This window comes from Ochotona curzoniae, unplaced genomic scaffold (genome assembly GCF_017591425.1).
Source record: "Ochotona curzoniae isolate NIBS_2020 unplaced genomic scaffold, NIBS_Ocur_1.0 contig_3332, whole genome shotgun sequence".
In the NCBI taxonomy this organism is placed as follows: domain Eukaryota; kingdom Metazoa; phylum Chordata; class Mammalia; order Lagomorpha; family Ochotonidae; genus Ochotona; species Ochotona curzoniae.
Window position 1 is genome coordinate 8012345 of NW_024465816.1, and position 20042 is coordinate 8032386.

Here is a 20042-nt window from a genome sequence, read left to right on the forward strand (position 1 = left end):
ACCTCCGGCTATTACATGTACTTCTGCTGTGGACACTCATGGACCAGTTTCGTGTGCACCAGAGTTTCAGGTCCTCCTGGTTACACAGCTACGGGTGGAACACATGGTGACCCAATGCGTGTCTTTTTAAGGAAATGGCAGCCTGCTTATCAATGTGGCTGTGCCCCTTTGCATTCTCAGCCCCCGCAGCCGAAGGGCCCAGCTCCCCACATCCTTTCCAACACCTGCACGTTTCCTTTAGGGGTGTATCCACCTCTGTGTGTCTCTAGCCTGGGATTTGATTTTGTATTTCCTTGGTGGTGATGATGTAGAATCTTTTCCACATGTTATTGGCCATTTGTTTCTCTTCTTGGGTAAAATGTCTTTCTTTTCATTGGATGATGTTTTGGGAGTCCTGCATTGTAGGGCATCTTCATATAGTCTAGAGAAGCTAGTTCCTTCTCATCTATGTGATTTGCCAATGTTTGTCCCTATTATAGGGCTGTTTTGTCATGTCTGGCGACATCCTTAGAAGCACAGCCATTTTTCATGTCGATGAAGTCTGATCCAGCTCCCATTTGTTTTTGGTGCTAGACACAGTTTTGTTTTTTTTTTTCCATTCCTTATGTTCTGGGTCTCTATACTAGATCATGTTTGACCCACCAGGCTCTTTCCTACCCTGCTCTTCCCTTCAGACCCATAGCTTTCAATCTTCAACTCTGCTCTCAAAGAAAACCCACGGAACATCAAGTCCAAGTGACCCCGAGTCTTCAGGTGGCAGAGTCTGCTTAGCGCTTTTGTAGCGCCTTCCGAATGTGACCCAGTGACCTTGCCTGAATCATCTGAAACCTTGATAAGGCCTAGCTTCTCAAAGTTAGAAGAGGTCATGGCACAGTGCCACTTCAAAAACTGGCATACCACATTATGACACCAACTAGAGTCCTAGCTACTTCAGTCCAGCTCCCTGCTAGGCTGCCTGGGCATTCAGAGAGAGAGATACCAAGTGCTTGGTCCTCTGTCACACATATGGGAGAACTGGATAGAGTTTCAGGTTCTCAGCTTTGCCCTGAAACAGCCTTGGCCTTTGAGGCCATTTGAGGCATGAATCAACAGAAGGAAGATATCTCTGTTTCTCTCTCTTCACTTTGTTATCTCTGGCTGTTTTTCAAATATATATATATATATATAAATTCACGTGGGCCTGGTGCTGTGGCATAGTGTGTATATCTACTGCCTGAAGTGCCAGCATCCTATACAGGTTCCGGTTTGAGTCCCTGCTGCTCCATTTCTGATGCAGGTGCCTGCCAATGCGCTTGGGATAGCACTGGAAGAGGGCCCAACTTGTTGGTTCCCTGCATGGTATCTAAACAGTAAATTATTATTTTTTAAATTCAATTTTGAAAGGCAGAAGAAAGCGAGACAAGGAGCTTCCTGCACTGGTTCACTCCCCAAAGGCCAGCCACAGCTTGTGCTGGGCCAGATGGAAGCCAGGAATCAGTCACTTCATCTAGGTCCCCAGGTAGGTGACAAGAACCCAACTACTCGAGCCATCTCCTACTGCAAAACTGAAATGAGCAGGAACCTAGAATTGGGAGAAGCAGGATGTGTGTCTCCTAAGCAGAGTGGTTAGCTACTGCACCGGAAGTCGACCAGAAGCAGTAACTGCTTACTGCAGCGTGAAGCTGCTGTTTTCTGCCTTTGCAGGTGAGCCTGGTCTCCACAGGCCCAGGAGTTCTGGCTTCTCTCTCCCTCCTTTGATCAGTAATCCAGCTTCCTCCAAGCCTCGCCCATAACCTAATTATAATCCTCTGTTGTATCTTTCCCTTCCTACCTCAAGCTCAGTACCACTTCTCTACTTTATGAATGGGCATCCTATGCCCTCTCTGTGGGCAGCAGCTTCCAGCTGTGTATTGCATCCAGCACAGCCCACCCCCAGCACCCCAGCCTCCTAGGAGGAATTCAGAACCTCAGCATTCCTCCTCCTGGGCTTTGCACATCTCCCAGGCCCAGGGATACAGCCCTGCAAACAGAGAGTGAGGCAGCAGGCTGGGTTGTGCAGAGAGAGACTCAACAACTAAGCAAGCAGTTATGAAAAATCTTTGTATTTAAGACAACTTACAGAATGGGCAAAGTGTGTGTCAGTAAGGGCCACACTGCTGTCTAGCGTATGTGAAGGATTCGAAGAAGCCAGGCTCAGAGAGTTCACTTACAGTTCTCGCCATTCTCACCTGCACGCGTCCCTCCTCTCTGCCTTGCCCCTGCCACTCCCTAGGACTCCTTGCAGCTTCTTTCTCATGGCCACCTTGGGGCCTCGCCCAGGAGATTCTTTGTAATTTTCTTCCTCTGTATACCTGCTTAGCTAATGGCCTCATCTCCTTCAAGTTCTCACTCAGATCTTGCTTTTGCAATGAAGTCAACTTGCATTTCCAAACTCAACACTATGACTCGCCTACCCATCACCACGGGCCTGATCTGATTCCCAGTGTCCTTGTCTTTCCTGCATACTTTATCTCCTCATTACCTATGATAAAAACTCCACTAGAATATCAATCACACAGGGGCACACAGATCTTTGACTTTTTGTTCTCTGGCAAACTGTCATCACCTAAAGCAAGGCCCTGCAGGTGCTCAGCCAGTGCCTGTATCCGTAGTGGGAGGAAGGAGGGTGATGTGCATTTAACTGATGGCTAAGGAGGGTGGATGTCTTCGCAAGATCGTCAGGCACACGCGGTTCCTCTTTTGTGCGTTGCCTGTTCTTTCTTCCACCCATTTGTCCCAGTTTTGTTTTTCACTTCTCTGTTTGCCAGAACTCCTTAGATTTTCATGATATGATCTCTCACGATATGATTCCTTTGCTCATATGCTCACATGCTCACAACTGGTGCCCCTCCCAGGGCACAGCACAGGGCAGACACAGTCAATCCAGTGGTGAACGCGGAGATGAAAGGCTTGGGACGCTCCACTCTGACTTGGGGTTGGTACCCACGTGCATGCAAGTTTGGGAAGAAACTGTGATTAAGTTGGGAAAGAAACTCCGACTCACCCTGGCAAGCAGTCCCCGCAGATGGCATCGCTGGTGACGGAGCAGTTGGCCTTCTGGAAGCGGTTCACCAGCGCACAGTCCAGGCACGGCTTGCATTTCTGGAAGCCCCAGTCTTCCTTGAACCTGTGCGGCCTGCATGTCACACACTGTGCATCCTCCCCGTAGCCAAAGCCACATTCCTGCGGGGATTAACGGGCAATAGAAAGCTATTCAGACTTTGCAAGCGTGAAAAAGGAAAGAGCACTGGGACGAAACGAAAAGAGCCGGTCTAATAATTACCGAGTGTAGGCCTTCCCGCATACAAAGGCAGCTCTTTCAGCAAGTTCAAATGTGTCTTCCACTGCTAATAATCTCTCTTACTTGGATAAGTACACTTAGTCATCCACTTTATTCAAGACGCCACGAGCGTGTGAATCACAAAGGGGCCAGAGGACCCCCTCTGCGGCATGATTGTTACCTGCTGGCAGAATTCAGGCTCTTTCTTCTTTCCTAATTAAGCTGGTGGTGTGAATGTTCAGGCGCTCAGCCGGTGACACATTCAGACATTCACTGATCAAGGCAGAACCAGGAGAGCTTGCAAGCCTCTGAACCCACGCAACACATATGTTTCAAAATCATCGCCTTGACGCGTTTGGCCACAAGTTATTTTCTGAAACTTGCACCTATTTGTTGAAAGTTTGCTAAATTCTCGTTTAGACAAAATGCTGCAACACTGAATGTCTCCAGCCTCTTTAGCTGTAGCTACCAGGACACACAACTGTTGTCCACGAATGAGGGGAACAAATGACGCTTCAGACCTACAGAGGGTCTCTTCCAAATTCAATAACCAAATCCATGATCGCACATCATATCATGTACTTATAACGTAGTCACAAAAAGAACGATACATGTATGTTTTCACGATGGCCTAAAATTAATTAGAATGCATTATTAAACATGGGATCCCACTGCTTAACGGTAAGAACACATCCACACACATTATCTCAGCAAGTCGGGATGAAACTTCAGATTTTAAGAAAACCTTAGCAAAGTGATGCGGATTGAACACCTATGCACTTTAACTCGAGCCAGGATTTGAACACCTATGCACTTTAACTCGAGTCAGACTTCCTAGCCCCTAGGCTGCAGGACCTCGCAGGCACCTCATGGGCTCACACTGTGCACATACTACACGTGTGTAAGATATTGGAACTTGATTTTCTGTGCTAGATGTCGGTTTCTGCAGAACAGAGTACAGGCAGCTCTTGCAAGCATCATAACGGCCCACTCCCTGTCTTAAAGGAGTAACTAAAAAGAATTGCCTTGGACACCAGTTGGGTTTTTCAGGCAGGTCGCTGTCACTGCTTTCGAGGCTGTTTTCTGTGTGGCCCTGGAGCTCTGCGCTCCGACGGATGCATGCTTTGGCTGAGCGCTTGGGTTGCAGAGCGCCGGGAGTACGCATAGGCGGCCAGAAAGCACACACAGGAAAGCCGCCCACTCCCAGCGCGGCTGGGATCAAAGCTCGGGACACGTGACCCTCTGGGGGTGGACCAAGCACCGCCGCCCTGCTGAGCATCCCTGAGAGTTCACACAAGAGCAGAGCGCTTCAAAGCCAGGCTCCTCCTATCCAGGCAGCTGGGACTGGAAGCTGCACGTGCAAGTTAAAAAGCAACAGAGCAGGCCAGAGAAATACGGCGCAGAAAAAGGAGATGGGGGATGGGGGCAGAGAGAGAGAGAGAGAGAGACAGAGAGACAGAGAGACAGAGAGACACAGAGAGACAGAGAGAGAGAGAGATGTGTTTTTCCGCTTTGGGGCCAAAGACACGGGCGTCTGCCGAGCAGTTGTGCCACATGTTGGCCGAGCCATTGTGGGAACTCTCTTCAACTGTAAAAAGCCAGAAGTGACACCTGCCCTGCTGGGTTGTTCCACAGAGAACACGGGAAGATGTAGAATGCCTGGAAACACAGAATGAGCATCCATTCGATGAATGATGCGTCTTTTGGATCGTCTACACTAAGCTCACTTTCTGATTCAGTTCTAAGAAAGCTGCATTGGAAGATCTTCAGGCCTCAAATTTTTTCTTGCTTTCTTGAAATTGCACTTTTCTTCTAAAATATTGTTTCAAAGGGGTTGTTAGAAAGGCAGAGTGACAGAGGGAGAGAAAAGGGGGAGAGAGGATCTTTTATCTGCAGGTTTACTGTCCCAATGCTTAACTGCTCCTGAAGCCAGCAGCCAGGAACTGTAGCGTCCAGGTCTCCCACGTGCACACAGGGACCCAAGCACGTGGGCCATTCTCTGTTGCTTTCCGGGCATATTGGCAGGGAGCTGGATTGGAAGCAGAGCAGCCCTGACTCAAACCAGTGGTCTTGTGGGGTGCCACTATCCCAAACTGGGGCTGCACTTGCTTTGCCACAATGCCATCCCCTTCAATATCTTGATTAAATAAGAATATTTGTGCAATATATCCAAAAAATGCGAATTAAAACTCTGCATGGTAGCCAAAGCCTTCCTGGGCCTTCCTTGGGGAGCCACCCGCTGTAGTGTGCTGTAACACAGAACACCACTGGGCCCTTAGTGATGTCGCCTCTCCCTGGCCTCCTGTTCTCAGCACTCCACTTCCTTCCTCTGCTAGTTTCCACAAGACAAGTGAGCCAGCGCCACAAGGACCTCACCCCTTTAGAAGGAGGACCTCTTCTTCAGTCTGGGGAAGTTCTTTGAGCTTAGTTTTTAATTCCCGAGTCCTATCTGGACTGTGTGGCCCGTGTGGTTTTGCCACATAGCCTTCTGCATGCCATTATATTTTGTACAATGAGCCTCTCTCGCACAGTTGGTTTTGTGCTTGTTCAGTGTTTCTTGGTCCATGCTACAATCACATATAGAAAAGAAAAGAACAGCCTCCTGATACGTCATCACTTTGCCTTCCTTAGCTCAAGGTCAGCTTCGCTACTCCTGCTTAAAATGCATGTGTTCCAACGACAAAAGTGGCGTTCACGGGAAAGCGCTCGGAGAAAGCTTTGAATCCATAGAATAAGAACATGGCATTGTACACACACACTGCCCGTGCTTCTGGGGAGTCTGAGAAACATTACCATTTGGGGGGAATCCTACTTGAAAAATCTATTTCCTCTATAATATTTAGCATTGCCAAATATAATCACAGAGAATCAGGTCTGGTTAAACATTAATGGAGCTTGCAGTTCATGGTAGTGTCAGCAAATAATGAAGTGACAATTCTATGTGCCAAATTGACTGCAAATCCTGAAGCAACTAGCAGCTCAGTGAAGTCTTTTCCAAGGAATTAGATAACAGCTTTGGAGCCACAGCAGCAACACTTTTTAAACAATTGTCAGATTTCTCAAGCGCTGTCAACAGAGACACTCTAAGTATTTGTGATCCAGGCCATAAACAGCATGTAACTATTAAATTACCCCCAATATAAAAGTCTGCTTTGATGTTTTCATTTCATTCAGCAGAACCGGGTGGTTAAAATGCCTTAAAACCCTCACTATTACATTCAATAAATAACCCCCCTAGAAAACAAGCAAGAGGCAAGACATCAATCAGGAAGGCTGCCCAGTCGCCTCTGATCCTCCAGTGCTGCGTGGCTTGGAGCAGGGGCCTTCGCCAACCATCACCTCGCTGCCTGGAGACTCTGTCTTTGCCTTTTATCACTGCAAACTTGGGAAAGCCACTACTCCTAAGTAGAAATCAACCAGGCACTTTTCTTCCCATCCCTGGTCCCAAACATTCTGTTCTCTATACACAGGTAGATACTAGTAGTAGGTTTGGGGTAATGTGTGTGTGTGTGTGTGTGCACATGTATGCATGCATGCACTGAACACACTATATCCTGGGAGTCCTCCACGTCAGCTGGAGGGCAGAGCCTTTCACAGCATGGATGCAGCCATCCTCGTCACTGCGTCTCAAGCACTGGGACAAGAAAGGCAGTCATATGTGTCTGGCCAGCTGCATTATCACTGGTCAGATGAACTGATGTAAGGAAAACAGCAGCAAATTCCTACCCACCCCCCTCCATCCCACCTTCCCATACCTTTTGGAATAGAACGGGCTAATTTCCCCTGATGTACCATTTTCTACAGCAAGCAGATAAGGAAGGAGACAACAAGCCAGGGTAATGAACAACGTTTGAGTCGAGCCCTTTGATCAAGTCTCTGATCTTGATCCAACTCTAGACAGTCACTCTTCTAGTGGCTTTTAGCCTCAAGATCCCAGGGGTCCAGTTGGTCGGGCATAAATCCCTTTGCTGTCGCTGGGTTCCTTACTCCCCCACCCCCCGTCTGTCCCCCAGTGGAGGCCTGCTCACCCTATCATGTCTTCAGCAAGAACCCTCTTAATGGATATACCCAGAAGTCCCTTTCACCCAAGGATCTTTGATGTTGCCTTGTAGGAACTGTCTAACCACTGCCCCCAGCCTGCTCCTTGGTCTTGAACCCCATTTGCTCATGCTATATTTGGAGGGGGGCCCAGGCCTGTGCTGAGGCCTGGCTTCCATCTGTCTGCTCAACAATTTCCACTTGCTTGACTGTCACTCCTTTGCCACCCAGTTCTGACTTTTCTTCCCAGGTCACACTGGAATTCTCTCTCCCATTCTTTCATAAGGAAGGAGGGAGAGTGTGTGTGATGCATGCAGGATGAGGGATATGGGAGCTGACAGGGAAGACAGGGGAATATTAAGTGCAGAGCTGGCTTAGCTGTAGCCTTAGACATACACTGCATTGCATGAAGCACATTCTGCCATTAATGTCAATTGTGGAGATGCATTCCAGCTTTGAAATGCATTTTAGTTTTGAAGCTATGACATAATACCTTAAGCGCTAGTAGGGAATATCTAACGCTTGCCTGAATTCCTGAGAAATCTTTTTGATGAACAAACCACACGCGTGAGATCATAATGCACTGGTGAATGGACGGATCCTTAGAGGGTCGCGGCTTACTTTCAAAAATCACATGCGAGGGAAGGGGGCAGTCCTTGATACCGGACGCCCCCTATGCCCCTCCTTCTCCAGAGCTGACCTTTGCACCTGGTATGTAACAGGCCAGTGAGGAAGAAACGAATGCTTACTGAGTCAACAAATGCACCAGCAAATACTGTTTGAGGCAGTATTTTCTGAAGACTCCTGCTTTGGAATTGGAGGGAGTGAAAGCCTGCAGTGGTCGCAGCCATGGCCCTGGTGGGCTGGCCGGGCAGGCTGCAGGGGCAGGCCCAGGACAGGGCGCCTGGTCGCCTGGTCGCCTGAGCAGCCTTCTTTATCTTGGTTCTGGATCCAGCTGGGCTGCATCCATCCCTGCTGGCGGCTCCAATGCTTCTGTCACTGGACCCAGCGTTTCAAAGCCACATTTGGTGTGTTTCCAGTAGCAGAATGACTCAAAGTCAACAGTCCCCAAATCCCCTGCTCCCTCTCTCCCTCTGCAAATCCAGCCACTTAACAAAAACACAGGCAAGCAAGTCCCACCTACACGGACCACAGGCCCCACGGGACAGCCTCCTGACCCCCACGCTCCAGGAAACGCTTTCCCCGGGCCTGGCTCCAACACGCTATTTATTTGTACAGCAACTAAGTGATTAACTTGGGTCCTTTGAACTTTCAAAGTAAATGTTACATTTCAAATGTGGATGGAGAGGTTCAGTGTGAAGATTTAGAGCACATAAATGGAAATGACAAATCTGATTTATGTAGCTGAGGCTGAGAAATTAGCTTTTTAATTTCCTCTAATGAAACACCCAGAAGAGATACTTCCCTCCGATTTTCAGTAGATGAACATCTGCAGTGGCTTTTTTTTTGTTTGTTTTTAAGGGAAAATGACAAGAGAGAGCTTGTTACTATCTGCCCAACATCTCAGACTGGATCAGATGTAATTAAACAGAAATAAAATGTGCAATACTATAATTAAATGGCCAGAATGAATTTTTTATCCTTGTAAATTCCATTAATTTTTTTTTTGGTGGTGGCTTTTCTCATAAAGATGCAAAAAGTTTTTTTGTTAAAGTAGTTTCAAAAAATGTAAAGTTGGACAGGCACCATGTGGAGAGAGAAGTATGTTGTTGTTTATAAGAGTTAATTTTTCACATTAACCAAAGTCATCCCAATAATTGGTTAGAAAAGCTTTGAAAGCTGTGCCAGAGGCTTGCAGCCCGTTTCAAGTGGTTCATGCAAAAACTCGTTTCCTGATTTACTGCTGGGAGGCGATCATGTTAAAAGCACATTGTTGGCGTTAATACTCCGGGAGGAGGAGGGGCCGGGCTGACTTCGAGGCAGTGAGAATTCAAAGTCTAATGTGGTTACTCCGGGAAAACAAAAATCCCCTTCTCCCACATATCCCAAAGCTAGGTTTATTTTCACGAGCTGAAAGAATCAGCATGCCCAGTGGATGCTGGTCTGCGAGCTGCGTGCACAGGGCTTTGAATGGTTTGACCCTGAAATAGGAAACACATTCCCAGTCACATGTCTTTGAAACTTCCAAAAACTAGACCCAAGTAGTGGAGAAGAGCCTAACGCAGCTCAACAGACAAAATCCTCCCCACGGACCTCGAATGGCTCAGTGGCTGGATTTGTCTTTGTCCCAGAATGCAGGAAAGCTCGGCATTATTAAGGTAAACTGCTGAAAATCACCTACATGAGATGAGATAAGGCTTAGGGCTTTCCAGGACAGAGCCTGGAATGAAGAGTTCGCGGAGTGAGACAGCTCCGAGAGCCACAACCAATGGGAGGATGGAAGGGCAGACGCGGTCCTTCTGGAGCTGCACCGTGCTATCCAGCGGCCACAGCCTCAGGTGGCCTCCTTTACAGTCCATCAATGACGAGTCAAGTTTAAAAACCTGGTTTCTCAGGGAGTCTTGGCTGGTTCCTCGGAGAGTTCAGCAGCCATGATGGCCAGCTGTCCCCATCGTCCCGTCACAGTCCCCACGTGGCTCAGCACATGGTAACCATGGACAAACGGATGACCTCTCTGTTCTCAGTATCCCCATCCATAAAGGGGATGGGGTCACCACAGTTGCCATGGGCGACGTGTGTGTTGTCAGGATCCATTATCCTGTTTTTGAATGCTGGAGCCAGGGCTGGGCCAGGCAGAAGCCAGGAGCCTAGAATTCCATCTGCATCTCCGTGGGAGCGTCAGGCAGCCGCCATGTACCTGCGGCCTCCCAGGACCCGTTAAGGCAGAGGAGGGTCGGAAGCACAGTGTCAGTCAAAACTGATGCCCCAAATGGAATGTGGGCATTGTAAGTGGGGGGCCCACCCTGCTGCATCCCAAGGGCTACCACAAGGACTCCAGTAGGTCAACTACAAAGGCCGCTTAGATAGTACTATCTAGCTTAGTACAGGAAAAACGGACCCATTTGATCTATCTTGTCTGCAGAAGATCTGACAGAATCTGGAACAACAAAGTTATACTTGAGAGAGAAAGTGAGTGGGAACCTTTTTTGTAATGTTAAGCATGCCCATTAGATGAACTAACCCAAAGTGTCCAGGGCAAAAATGTTCAAAGATACAATCTCTAAAAGGCGGCTAAACAAGGGAGGGCATAAGGCCCAGAAGTGATAGCCTAGAGGCTAAAGTCCTCGCCTTGAGTATGCTGGGATCCCACTTGGCGGCCGGTTCTAATCCCGGCAGCCCCAATTCCCATCCAGCTCCCTGCTTGTGGCCTGGGAAAGCAGTTGAGGACAGCCCAAAGCCTTGGGTTTCTGCATTGGCGTGGGAGACCTGGAAGACGTTCCTGGCTCCTGGCTTCAGATCAGCTCAGCTCCGGCTGTTGCCACGGTCGCTTGGGGGAGTGAATCAGTGGATGGAAGATCTTCCTTTCTGTCTCTTGTCCTCTCTGTAGATCTGACTTTCCAATAAAAATAAATATTAAAAAAAAAAGGAAGAAGGGAGGGCATAGATCCCATTGAGCAACCATGCCATCAGGCCTGGAGAAGTCTGCAGATTTCTTACTACCTAGCGACCGACAGGAAGAGGAAGGAGACCAGGGAGCCATGCCCACACATGTAAGTATGCTGTGGTACGTGCGTGGTGTGCGTGCCCAGGAACACCACCTGCAGCTCTCAGGGCACCTCACCTATGTGCTTTAGAGGGCATAAACCTAACCATGGGAAAGTAAGCCTAGACACTTGGAGAAGAAATTAAATTGAACGCCTTCCAAAGAAAATAATAATTAGGAGTAATAAAACCACAGACGGAAAGTTCAACTATACCTGCTTACCCAAAGCACTTCCCAGCTTTAGTTTTAAAATGTAGATACATGTTTCTAATTGAGAGAACTTCATGACCCAGGGAAAGCAAGATACACCTGACATTAGAGAATGGACAGAGTTCTTACATAATGCTTTATGAAACAAACCAAGCAGAGGAGCAGCAGCATAATATTAAAGTCGCATGAATGCTCTGAGGGATGTGGGGAGCAATCATTTGATCCAGTTTCTCCACTTTTTGTAACTAATTTTAAAATCTTGAAATACTCGTCTTGAGTCCCTGCTGCTCTGCTTCCGATCTAGCTTCCTGCTAACACGGCGTGAAGGCAATGGGATCCTAAGCATCTGGATCCCTGCCGTGCAGGAGGTAGACCAGATGGAGTTCCAACTCCTGACTAAGTCTAGCCAACTTGAGCTGTTGTGCTTATCTGGCAACTAGATCAGCAAAGTAGATCTCTCGCTTTCTTTCTCTCTTTTCCTCTCTGTCACTTTGCTTTTCAAATAAATAAAAAAGGAAATATTTTTTAAAAGTTTCTTGCTTACTGCGCTCTCAAGGTTTCAAATGCCACAGCAGCCAAAATGGTGAGTTTCAATAGAGAAATAAGGTATTTCAGAAAAGCTTATTTCACAACAAATTAAAATGTGCCCCTCTCAAGTATGCATTTTGCATCCCAGTTTAAAAATAAACATTTATAAAAATATGCACACATAATATTTACAAACACAATTGTCTCACAATTTTAACAAAAGCTTAGAATAAGTCCCTATATTGCTAAAGCCTGGAAGAAATAATGAACCAATTGGCTTACGAGATTTAAATACATTGATACGTTATTTTCTTTCCTCTAAAAGATATGCTATTGCCGAAAAAGTTAAAACACTATGAAAAAAAATGCAACTTCACAAACGGATAGTTTAGAAATATCTAACCCCTAAGCCAATGCTTACGCAGCTCAAGCTGCGTGCCCAGTTAGTGGACTAGGAAGGAAAAACACAAATACACTTTTATTTGTGTGCTGGAATCCTTTGCCTCTTGGACCATAAGCAAGATTCAGCTTGGATATTTTTCTTTTTACCATGGGTTAAAACCAAAGTAAAAGATTTTGCAGAATATATTTTTTCTAATATGTATTCATTTTTATATTACTAGGTTTACACGTGGCTTTTCTTCCCCAAAATATCTGATGCTGCCTTCTGTGCTTCCCCGGGAGTAACCACCTGCGCTATATCCATGAGTGGCAATGTGCACCAACAGAATTCTCAGAGGCGTTCCCTCTGTGCTTCCAGTATAATCGGGCTGATGAAAAGCTACTTCATTTTCTGGGGGAAAAAAAAAAACTACTGCCTGGAGAACAATAGCTCTTCTGTATATCCGTGAGGTTATGAAATACAAAAATGTTATCCGACAATGTTCTTGGAAGATGGATGCTTTTCTTTTTGTAAAAACTTAGCTTCTTTCAAGAGTAGTTTCAGGTTCCCATTGATAAGCAGCCACAAAGATACCCCACACACTCCTGCCCTGCTCCAACAGACGGCCTCCTCCCTGTGGCAGTGAGCAGCTCACATTAGAACCCACGGACTCGACGCCAGTGCCTTCAGAGGCCATCACTGGCGTCAGGACGCAGGCTCGGAGTGACCAGTCAGCCAAGGCAAGACCCGTGCTCTCCCCGCGGTTCTGTGCACCCATACCACTTCACTCCCCTTCAGTCCCTCTCTGTTCCTGGCCCCCCCTTGGCAACCACTGCTTCTTTAGTGTCTGCACACTTTGGGTTGTTCCAGAATGTTCTATCACTGGAACCCTACCAAACATGGCCTTCTCAGATGGACTTCTTTGCTTAGTAGCATGAATGTAATGTTATTCTGGGTCTTTCTGTGTCTCCCTCATTTCCTTTCATGCTGAATAGTCTGTCGTTGTCTGCATGTGCCAAGGTTTGTTTATCCGCTCATCTCCTGAAGGCTGTCTGGGTTGTTTCCAAGGCTTGGGAATGGTGAACACAGTTGATACAAAGGTCTGTGTGTCGTTAGTATGGATCCACATTGTCAACCGTTTGGTTAATAACAAGGAGCCCCAAGACTAGGTCGAATGGTAAAGAGTATGTTCAGGTTTTTAAAAAAAGATTTATTTAATTTTATTAGAAAGTTAGATTTACAGAGAAGGAGAAACAGAGGAAGATCTTCTACCTGCTGGTTCACTCCCTAAGTGGCCGCAGTAGCTGGAGCTGAGCCAATCCTAAGACAGGAGCCAGGAGTCTCCTCTGGATCTCAGGGGATCCTGGCGCATGCAAGACAAGGATTTAGCCACTAGGTTAACATGCTGGGCCCTGTGTTCAAGTTTGTAAGAAGCCACCGAGTTGTCAAGTGGTAAAGTAAGAATTTACTTTCCCACCAGCCATGAACAGGAGCTCCTGTTACACCACACCCCTCACAGCTCCTGGTGCTGTCAGGGTCTGGACTCGGCCCATTGTATCAGAGGTGGATTGCTTTTGGTTTGTTGCATTTAGGTATTTTCCTGCTGAGATGCAAGGCAGACAGTGTTCTTGTCTCCTGCTTGGTGCGGCAATCATTAATTTTATTTGATTTTAAAAATCAGGTTGCTTATTTTCTTATGTTTGAGTTCTTTGCATCTTCTGGACACAGATATCTTTTGCAAATATTTTCTCTCAGTCTATATGGCCTGTCTCTTCATTCATGAATATTGGCTTCCTCAGATTCAAACCTTTTATTTGAATACAGTCCAGAATATCAATGCTTCTAGGTCCGGCATGATAGCATAGTGGTTAAAGTCCTTGCCTTGAATGTGCCGGGATCCCATATGGGCCTAGTTCTAATCTCGGTGGCCCCCCCTTCCCATCCAGCTACCTGCTTGTGGCCTGGAAAAGCAGTCGAGGACGGCCCAAAGCCTTGGGACCCTGCACCCATGAGGGAGACCTGGAAGAGCTCCTGGCTGCTGGCTTTGGATCGGCACAGCACTGGCCATTGTGCTCACTTGGGGAGTGGATCATCAGATGGAAAATCTTGTCTCCCACCTGGGTGCAGGGTCCCAAAGCTTTGGGCTGTCCTCGACTGCTTTTCCAGGCCACAGACAGGGAGCTGGATGGGAAGCGGGGCTGCCGGGATAGAACCGGTGCCCATATGGGATCCCGGGCGTGCTAGGCAAGGACCTTAACCACTTGCGCCACCGCGCCGGGCCCAATAAATAAATCTTTTAAAAAAAGAATATCAATGCTTTTCTATCATTAATTGTGGTTTTGGTGTCATATCTAAGAAGTCATTTTCACCCAACCATGTCCCCTAAATTTTCTTCCTATGCTGTCTAGGAATTTTATAGTTTCGCATTTTAGCTTCGTGATCCATCTTGAGTTAATTTATAGGGAGATCTGTATCTAGATACATTTTTTTCCTTGCAGGTGGATTTCCAGTTGTTCTGACACAGTGTTTTGGGAAGACTATATCTTTTCTCCACTGTTTGCGCTCACTTCTTTGTCAGGTTCCAGTTGACACACTGCACTGACGGCCAGTCATTGCTGGGTTCTCTATTCTCCATAGTAAATTGTAATGTCAAGTAATGTTAACCCTTCCACTTTTCATCTTGTTCCAAGCTGCACTGGCCCTTCTAGATCATTTGGAAAACATGTAAACTTTAGAACCAGTTAATACTTACAAAATCATTTTGTTTAGGATTGCCTTGAATTTACAGGCCAGGCTGGGGAGAATGGACTTCTGGGCCACTATTGTATCTTTCTATTCATGAACATGGACTATCTCTCCATTTATGCAGTTATACTTTGGCAAGAGTTTTTAAACACTCTTTAAAAACTTCAACATTTTTTGCACCAAAATAAACTTGTCTTTTGGTTCTATTATCATGAGCTTTTTGCACTAACCTCGCACGTGAGTACAAGTAACCAAATACATTGGTCTCATTATTTTGAAAATCCATTGTTAGAACGCCTAAGAATAAGAAAATTAAAATTTTAGTTTCAGTTATTCTTCTATTTTATGCTGTTTCATTATGTAGATGTTTATTTTTGACCTCTATTTTTTTCTTCTACCCAAAGAAATTTCTGAAAACACTTTCTGCAAGGCAGATCCCCTGAAAAGAAGAAATGCAGTCTGTCCTTGTCTGCTTCTTCGCTGCTGAGGGACAAGTCCCCAGGATGCTCAATTCTGGACTGGTTTTGTTCTTCTCAACACCTTACATATTTCACTCTCCTCTCCCTTTCTTGCATGGTTTCTGGGGAGAAGTTGATGTTACCCTCATCTCTGCCCCTCTGTTGGGCATGAATCCCTGCTCTGGCTTCTATCAGGAAAGGCCTGTGCTTTTCTGTTGACGCCCTTGGGTGGCTTACGAGTATGGATGTGTCCATTCTCTTAGCTTCCGGGAACTGTGGCTTGATATCCGATATCAGTTTCGGGGAAATTTGAAGTCAATATTTCAAATATTTTTGTTGTTCCTTTATCTCTTTTCCCTCTAGTATTTCTGCTATGTATGTTTAGATTCTTCGTAATTATCTCATACTTTTCAGATACTTTGTTCTGGGTTCTGTTGATTTGTTTGTTTAGTCTTTTGCGCTTCCTGATTTTCATTTCTGGAGGATTTCCCAAACGGAAGTTTCTTTCCTCAGCTGTGTCCAGACTAATGAGGCCATTAAAAAGTGCAACATTTCTCTTGTAACGTTTTGATCTCTAGCACTTTTTAAAAAAAAATTCCAAGGATTTCCATCTTTCTGTTTATGTTAATAGATACTTTTGCACATTGCATACTTTACCTAACAGTGCTTAGCGCATTCATCATGTTCCTTTAAAGTTCCTAATGATTGCAAGTCTCTGCTGTTTGGTTCCAATGCTCGCTCTGTATCTTGAAACTGTAGTTAGCACCTTTTAGTATTCCTGGTAATTTTCTGTTGTTATTAAAAGTTGTACATGATGCATAGAGTAAAAGGAATTGCTGTAAAGAGATTTGTAGTGATGTCGAGCTAAGGGCAGGGGAAGTGTTTGCAGTCCTGCGATTAGAACTCGCGGCTGAGCGAGGCGCTCTCTGGCCTGCGGACTTCACGAGTCCACTTGGGTGGGACAGGACACCCTGGACGGGGCTGCAGCTCGGTGGTCCCATCCCCCAGGTCCGTTTGGCCCTGATCAAGCCCTAGCAATCTAGAAGAAAAATAGAAGTGTTTCAAGGTGGCTTCTCCCATCTCCTGTGCAGATCTTCCCCTAACATTCACTCCAAGGACCTGGCCGAGCGCCTGCAGGTAAAGCCCACAGCAACAGGGGGACCACCCTAACCCTGCAGTTGAATTCTCAGACTTTCTCATACCCAGGTCCCAGAAGTCAATCAATCACAGTTCCAATTTTCCTACCCTACTACTGGTTCCTAAGGAACTTTCTGCTGTATTCTGCTGTGACTGTCCGGATCTGCCTTTCTATTCCATTGGGTGGACAGCTTTCTGTGTAACCTCATCTCTACTACTTCTCTAAGAGTCGATAAAGGGATAGGATTCTGGAGCAGCAGCCTTAACTGCCAATGATCTCACCACGGAGTGCCTAGGTTCCAGTTCCACCTGGCTGCTAAGATAGACCCAAGGAGGCAGCCATCTGTGCTGACTCAGCCTGACTGATGGAGGCATCTGGGGAGTGAAGCAGTGAGTGGGAGATCTCTATCTTCCTCTGTGTGTGTGTGTATGTGTGTGTGTGCGCGCGTCTGCCTTTCAAATAAAATATATACAGACTTTTTTTTAAAGAGTTACAGATGTATTAGTTGTCCAGCTTTTTACCAGTTGCTTGGATGGAGGAATGCTTTCAAATGCCTCCCATGTAAATGAAAAACAGTTTTTAAAACTTAAACAAGAAAATATAGCAGCACTCATAAGACCTTCACCTCTGAAACAACTTTCCAGAAATTATTTTAAGACTATATTCTCGGCACTCCAAAGATGCTGATAAAAGAGCAGCAGCCTACAAATAGTTTATTCCTCTATTGGAACCTGTGAAGTGTCAGATTTTCAGACAATCGGAAAAAGACCTCTAATATCATTTATTCTCAGATACAACCGTTTTTTAACTGCCTAATCTTACATAAAGCAGATCTGCTAAAAATAAATCCCTTTATCCTCAACTGGGTAAGAATCTTCGTTTGGCAACTCATGTTACCACGATCAAAGAGACTGAAAAAAAAAAATCTTTGGGATGCCCTAGGTATCTCGCAGAGTTCAAAGGTCAGAAAGTTGCAACCCAAATGGAAAGTGCAGGAGCTGAAAACCACTGCAGACTTGACAGCCAGAAGAAAACAAGGCGTGGCCAGGAGCTTCTGGTGGGAGGCATGAATGCATCATTCTGTTTCCTGCTATTTATAGATCATTGATCAAACAACCGAGAGTGACAGACTGAGCTTTAAATAATGACGGTCGGTGGGGGCGGGCAAGGACCTCTCAAAGCCTCTTTAGATAAAAGGAATATCCACTCTTCCTTTTTGAACAGGAAGGCTTTGATTCCTTATTTATTTAGAACAAAACAATACATCATTTCTCCACCAGGAGAAAAGTCTTCAAAGGATCAGAAAATAAGGCAAATGAATGGAGAGCTCTGAACAGGCTCACCGAAAGAAAAGCCCAAAGAATATCCAAGACGCTGAGGACTACTGGGCCAAGACACACAGTTGAGTAGCTAGCCGTGGTTAAAACAAGCCTTTTCAAAGGGCCGTGGGGAGTAATAGACACTCCGTGTGGTGAGCTTGGTAAAAACACCTGCAGTGTGGAAGGGATGCCCAAAGAACTGCTGTCTTCCTGCACCTTCGGTCACTCCTAGTCTCTTGATCAGCAGTGACATTCATTAAAAAAAAAAGAAGAAGGTTGGGTAAATGGTAGCATTGCCATTTTTTTATCAATGTTTTTTTTTCAAATTTCAGGAGAACATCAATTCTTTTTATCATCCAAATAAACCTCAGAAGTTCCATTCTTTCAAAGAAATATTATAATCACTAAGTCATGTGATGCAATGACAATTTGGTCACATTTTGAGAACCGCTTAGGCAGACACGCCAGCCGGAAGCACTGAAAAGAGAATTGTGTAAAATATTTGGCCAAAGGGGCACACTGAACCAAGAGCTGCGTCAAGGTGGCCAAAACTTCAGTAATCACGAACTCCAAGAGTCTCCTTCAACAGAATGCGTTCTACCAGTACAAAGAGACAGCTGCCCCCCATCCGATTCATACCTTAGACAGCTCCATGCCTGGCCCACACTGCTTGCACAGGACGCAGTTTCCGGAGCGATCCCTGAACTCCTGTTGCCTGCAGTCTCCCGTCTCACAGATGGCTACACACAGCTGGAAGGGAAAAGGTTTCACAGTTATGTTTTGGTATGTTGATCTTGGTCTTTTTCTTTTTTTGCAAGAAAAGAATGCTATGTTTGGTGTTGGTTGCATAATAATTCCCGAATGTAAACAACCCAGATATACAATCAATGGGCACATTTTAAGGAGAAAAACCACCTCTTGAATAAAATTCATAAAATGAATAAATCAATGATTGATTTTTTAAATTCCGGAAAATACAGAACTGCTTGGACACTTTACTGAATATCTACAGTAGAAAATGCCTTTGAGCACTTTTTTTTTTCTAATCTAGACAGGATGCAGCCAAGACGAGCTCAGTGGGGATCCCAAAGTCTTCTTGCTACTTAAATAATTCTGAACTTGGAAACATAAACTCATTCAAGAATAACAGACGGCATCAACACATTAATGAAGCAGACCAGTGGAGTCACCAGAACATGCAATTATCCTTCTCCAACATGTTTTCATGGGGAGGTCTTCAAGCTTCTTGACGGATGTAACTTTACTTTGAAACTTTCTCCAAAAAAATGCTCTCTGACAGTTAGGAGAATAGTAGAATTCTTGATGATGATGAATATGATGACAGCCCAACTCTGCAACCTCTACAAAGCCCGAGTCTGCGCTGGAGCTAGGAGCTTGCCTTCTTCCTGCATACCTTCCTTTGCCATTTTGCTAGCTTCTAACAGCAGACTTGAGTTCATGGCACAGTATTTAATTGGAAAAGCCACACTTTGGTAAAAAAAAAAAAAAAAAGTTGCAAGTAATTTTCCACAATATGGATTTTTGCTCTTGTTTTACCTAAAAAGAGCAAGTTCATTTTACGTAGTCTCATCCCATGTAAATGTGCTTCTTAAGAGAGTATTGCATTGAAGCGTTGGTGTTAACAGCATGTCAGAGTTGGTGAAGGCACACTGGTCAGTGTCGTGTCCTAAGCAGGAGTGCCATGACTGACTGTGCGTTTCGTTTCCTTCAATGACAGGAGAAGGACTCTCGGAAGCGCTGGAGGACAGAGACGTTGTTCTAGCTGATGCTAACTCCGCACACAGGGAGTTGATTCTGATGCTCACAATAATGGCCAAGCATTCTGTATAAATTCTCCCACTTCGGAGCATGGGTATTTGTAACTATAGCTGCCACTCTTCTCAACTAAAACCAAGGCCTTAGTTGAACCTCTGTGGCAAGCAAGTGGGAGAACTTCAGGCTGTCTGGGGCTGGACATCGTCTGGGGTTGAAGACCTAATGAACTCCTGCTCCCTCGACTAACTCCTCCTGACTGGTTCTCTTGGAGCTGTTGTATTTTATTAGAGAAGCACAAGACAGTCCCTTCCATGGTCATCTCTAGAAAATTCTGTAGCCTTCCCCCTAGAGCAGCTATTCATTTTTTACCATTCTTAATGAATAGAAAGGAAGTCTTCCTTCTATCCACCCATATCCACGACTCCAGTGTGTCTCCGTTTTCTTGCACGTCGTATTAGATACTGTCTTCAGTGAAAATTCTTAATT

At 45.7% G+C, this 20042-nt stretch overlaps 1 protein-coding gene across 1 annotated transcript in view; it reads right to left on the bottom strand.

Annotated features, from left to right (window-relative positions):
- TNFRSF19 (TNF receptor superfamily member 19) overlaps positions 1 to 20042 on the bottom strand; it is a 69297-nt gene that overhangs the window by 48929 nt on the left and 326 nt on the right. Inside the window, exons 2-3 of the mRNA XM_040979892.1 lie at positions 18420 to 18530; positions 3023 to 3201 (exon numbers count right to left, since the gene is read on the bottom strand). Of these exons, the coding sequence (XP_040835826.1) occupies positions 3023 to 3201; positions 18420 to 18530 (290 nt within the window). The remainder of the gene's footprint in view (positions 1 to 3022; positions 3202 to 18419; positions 18531 to 20042) is intronic.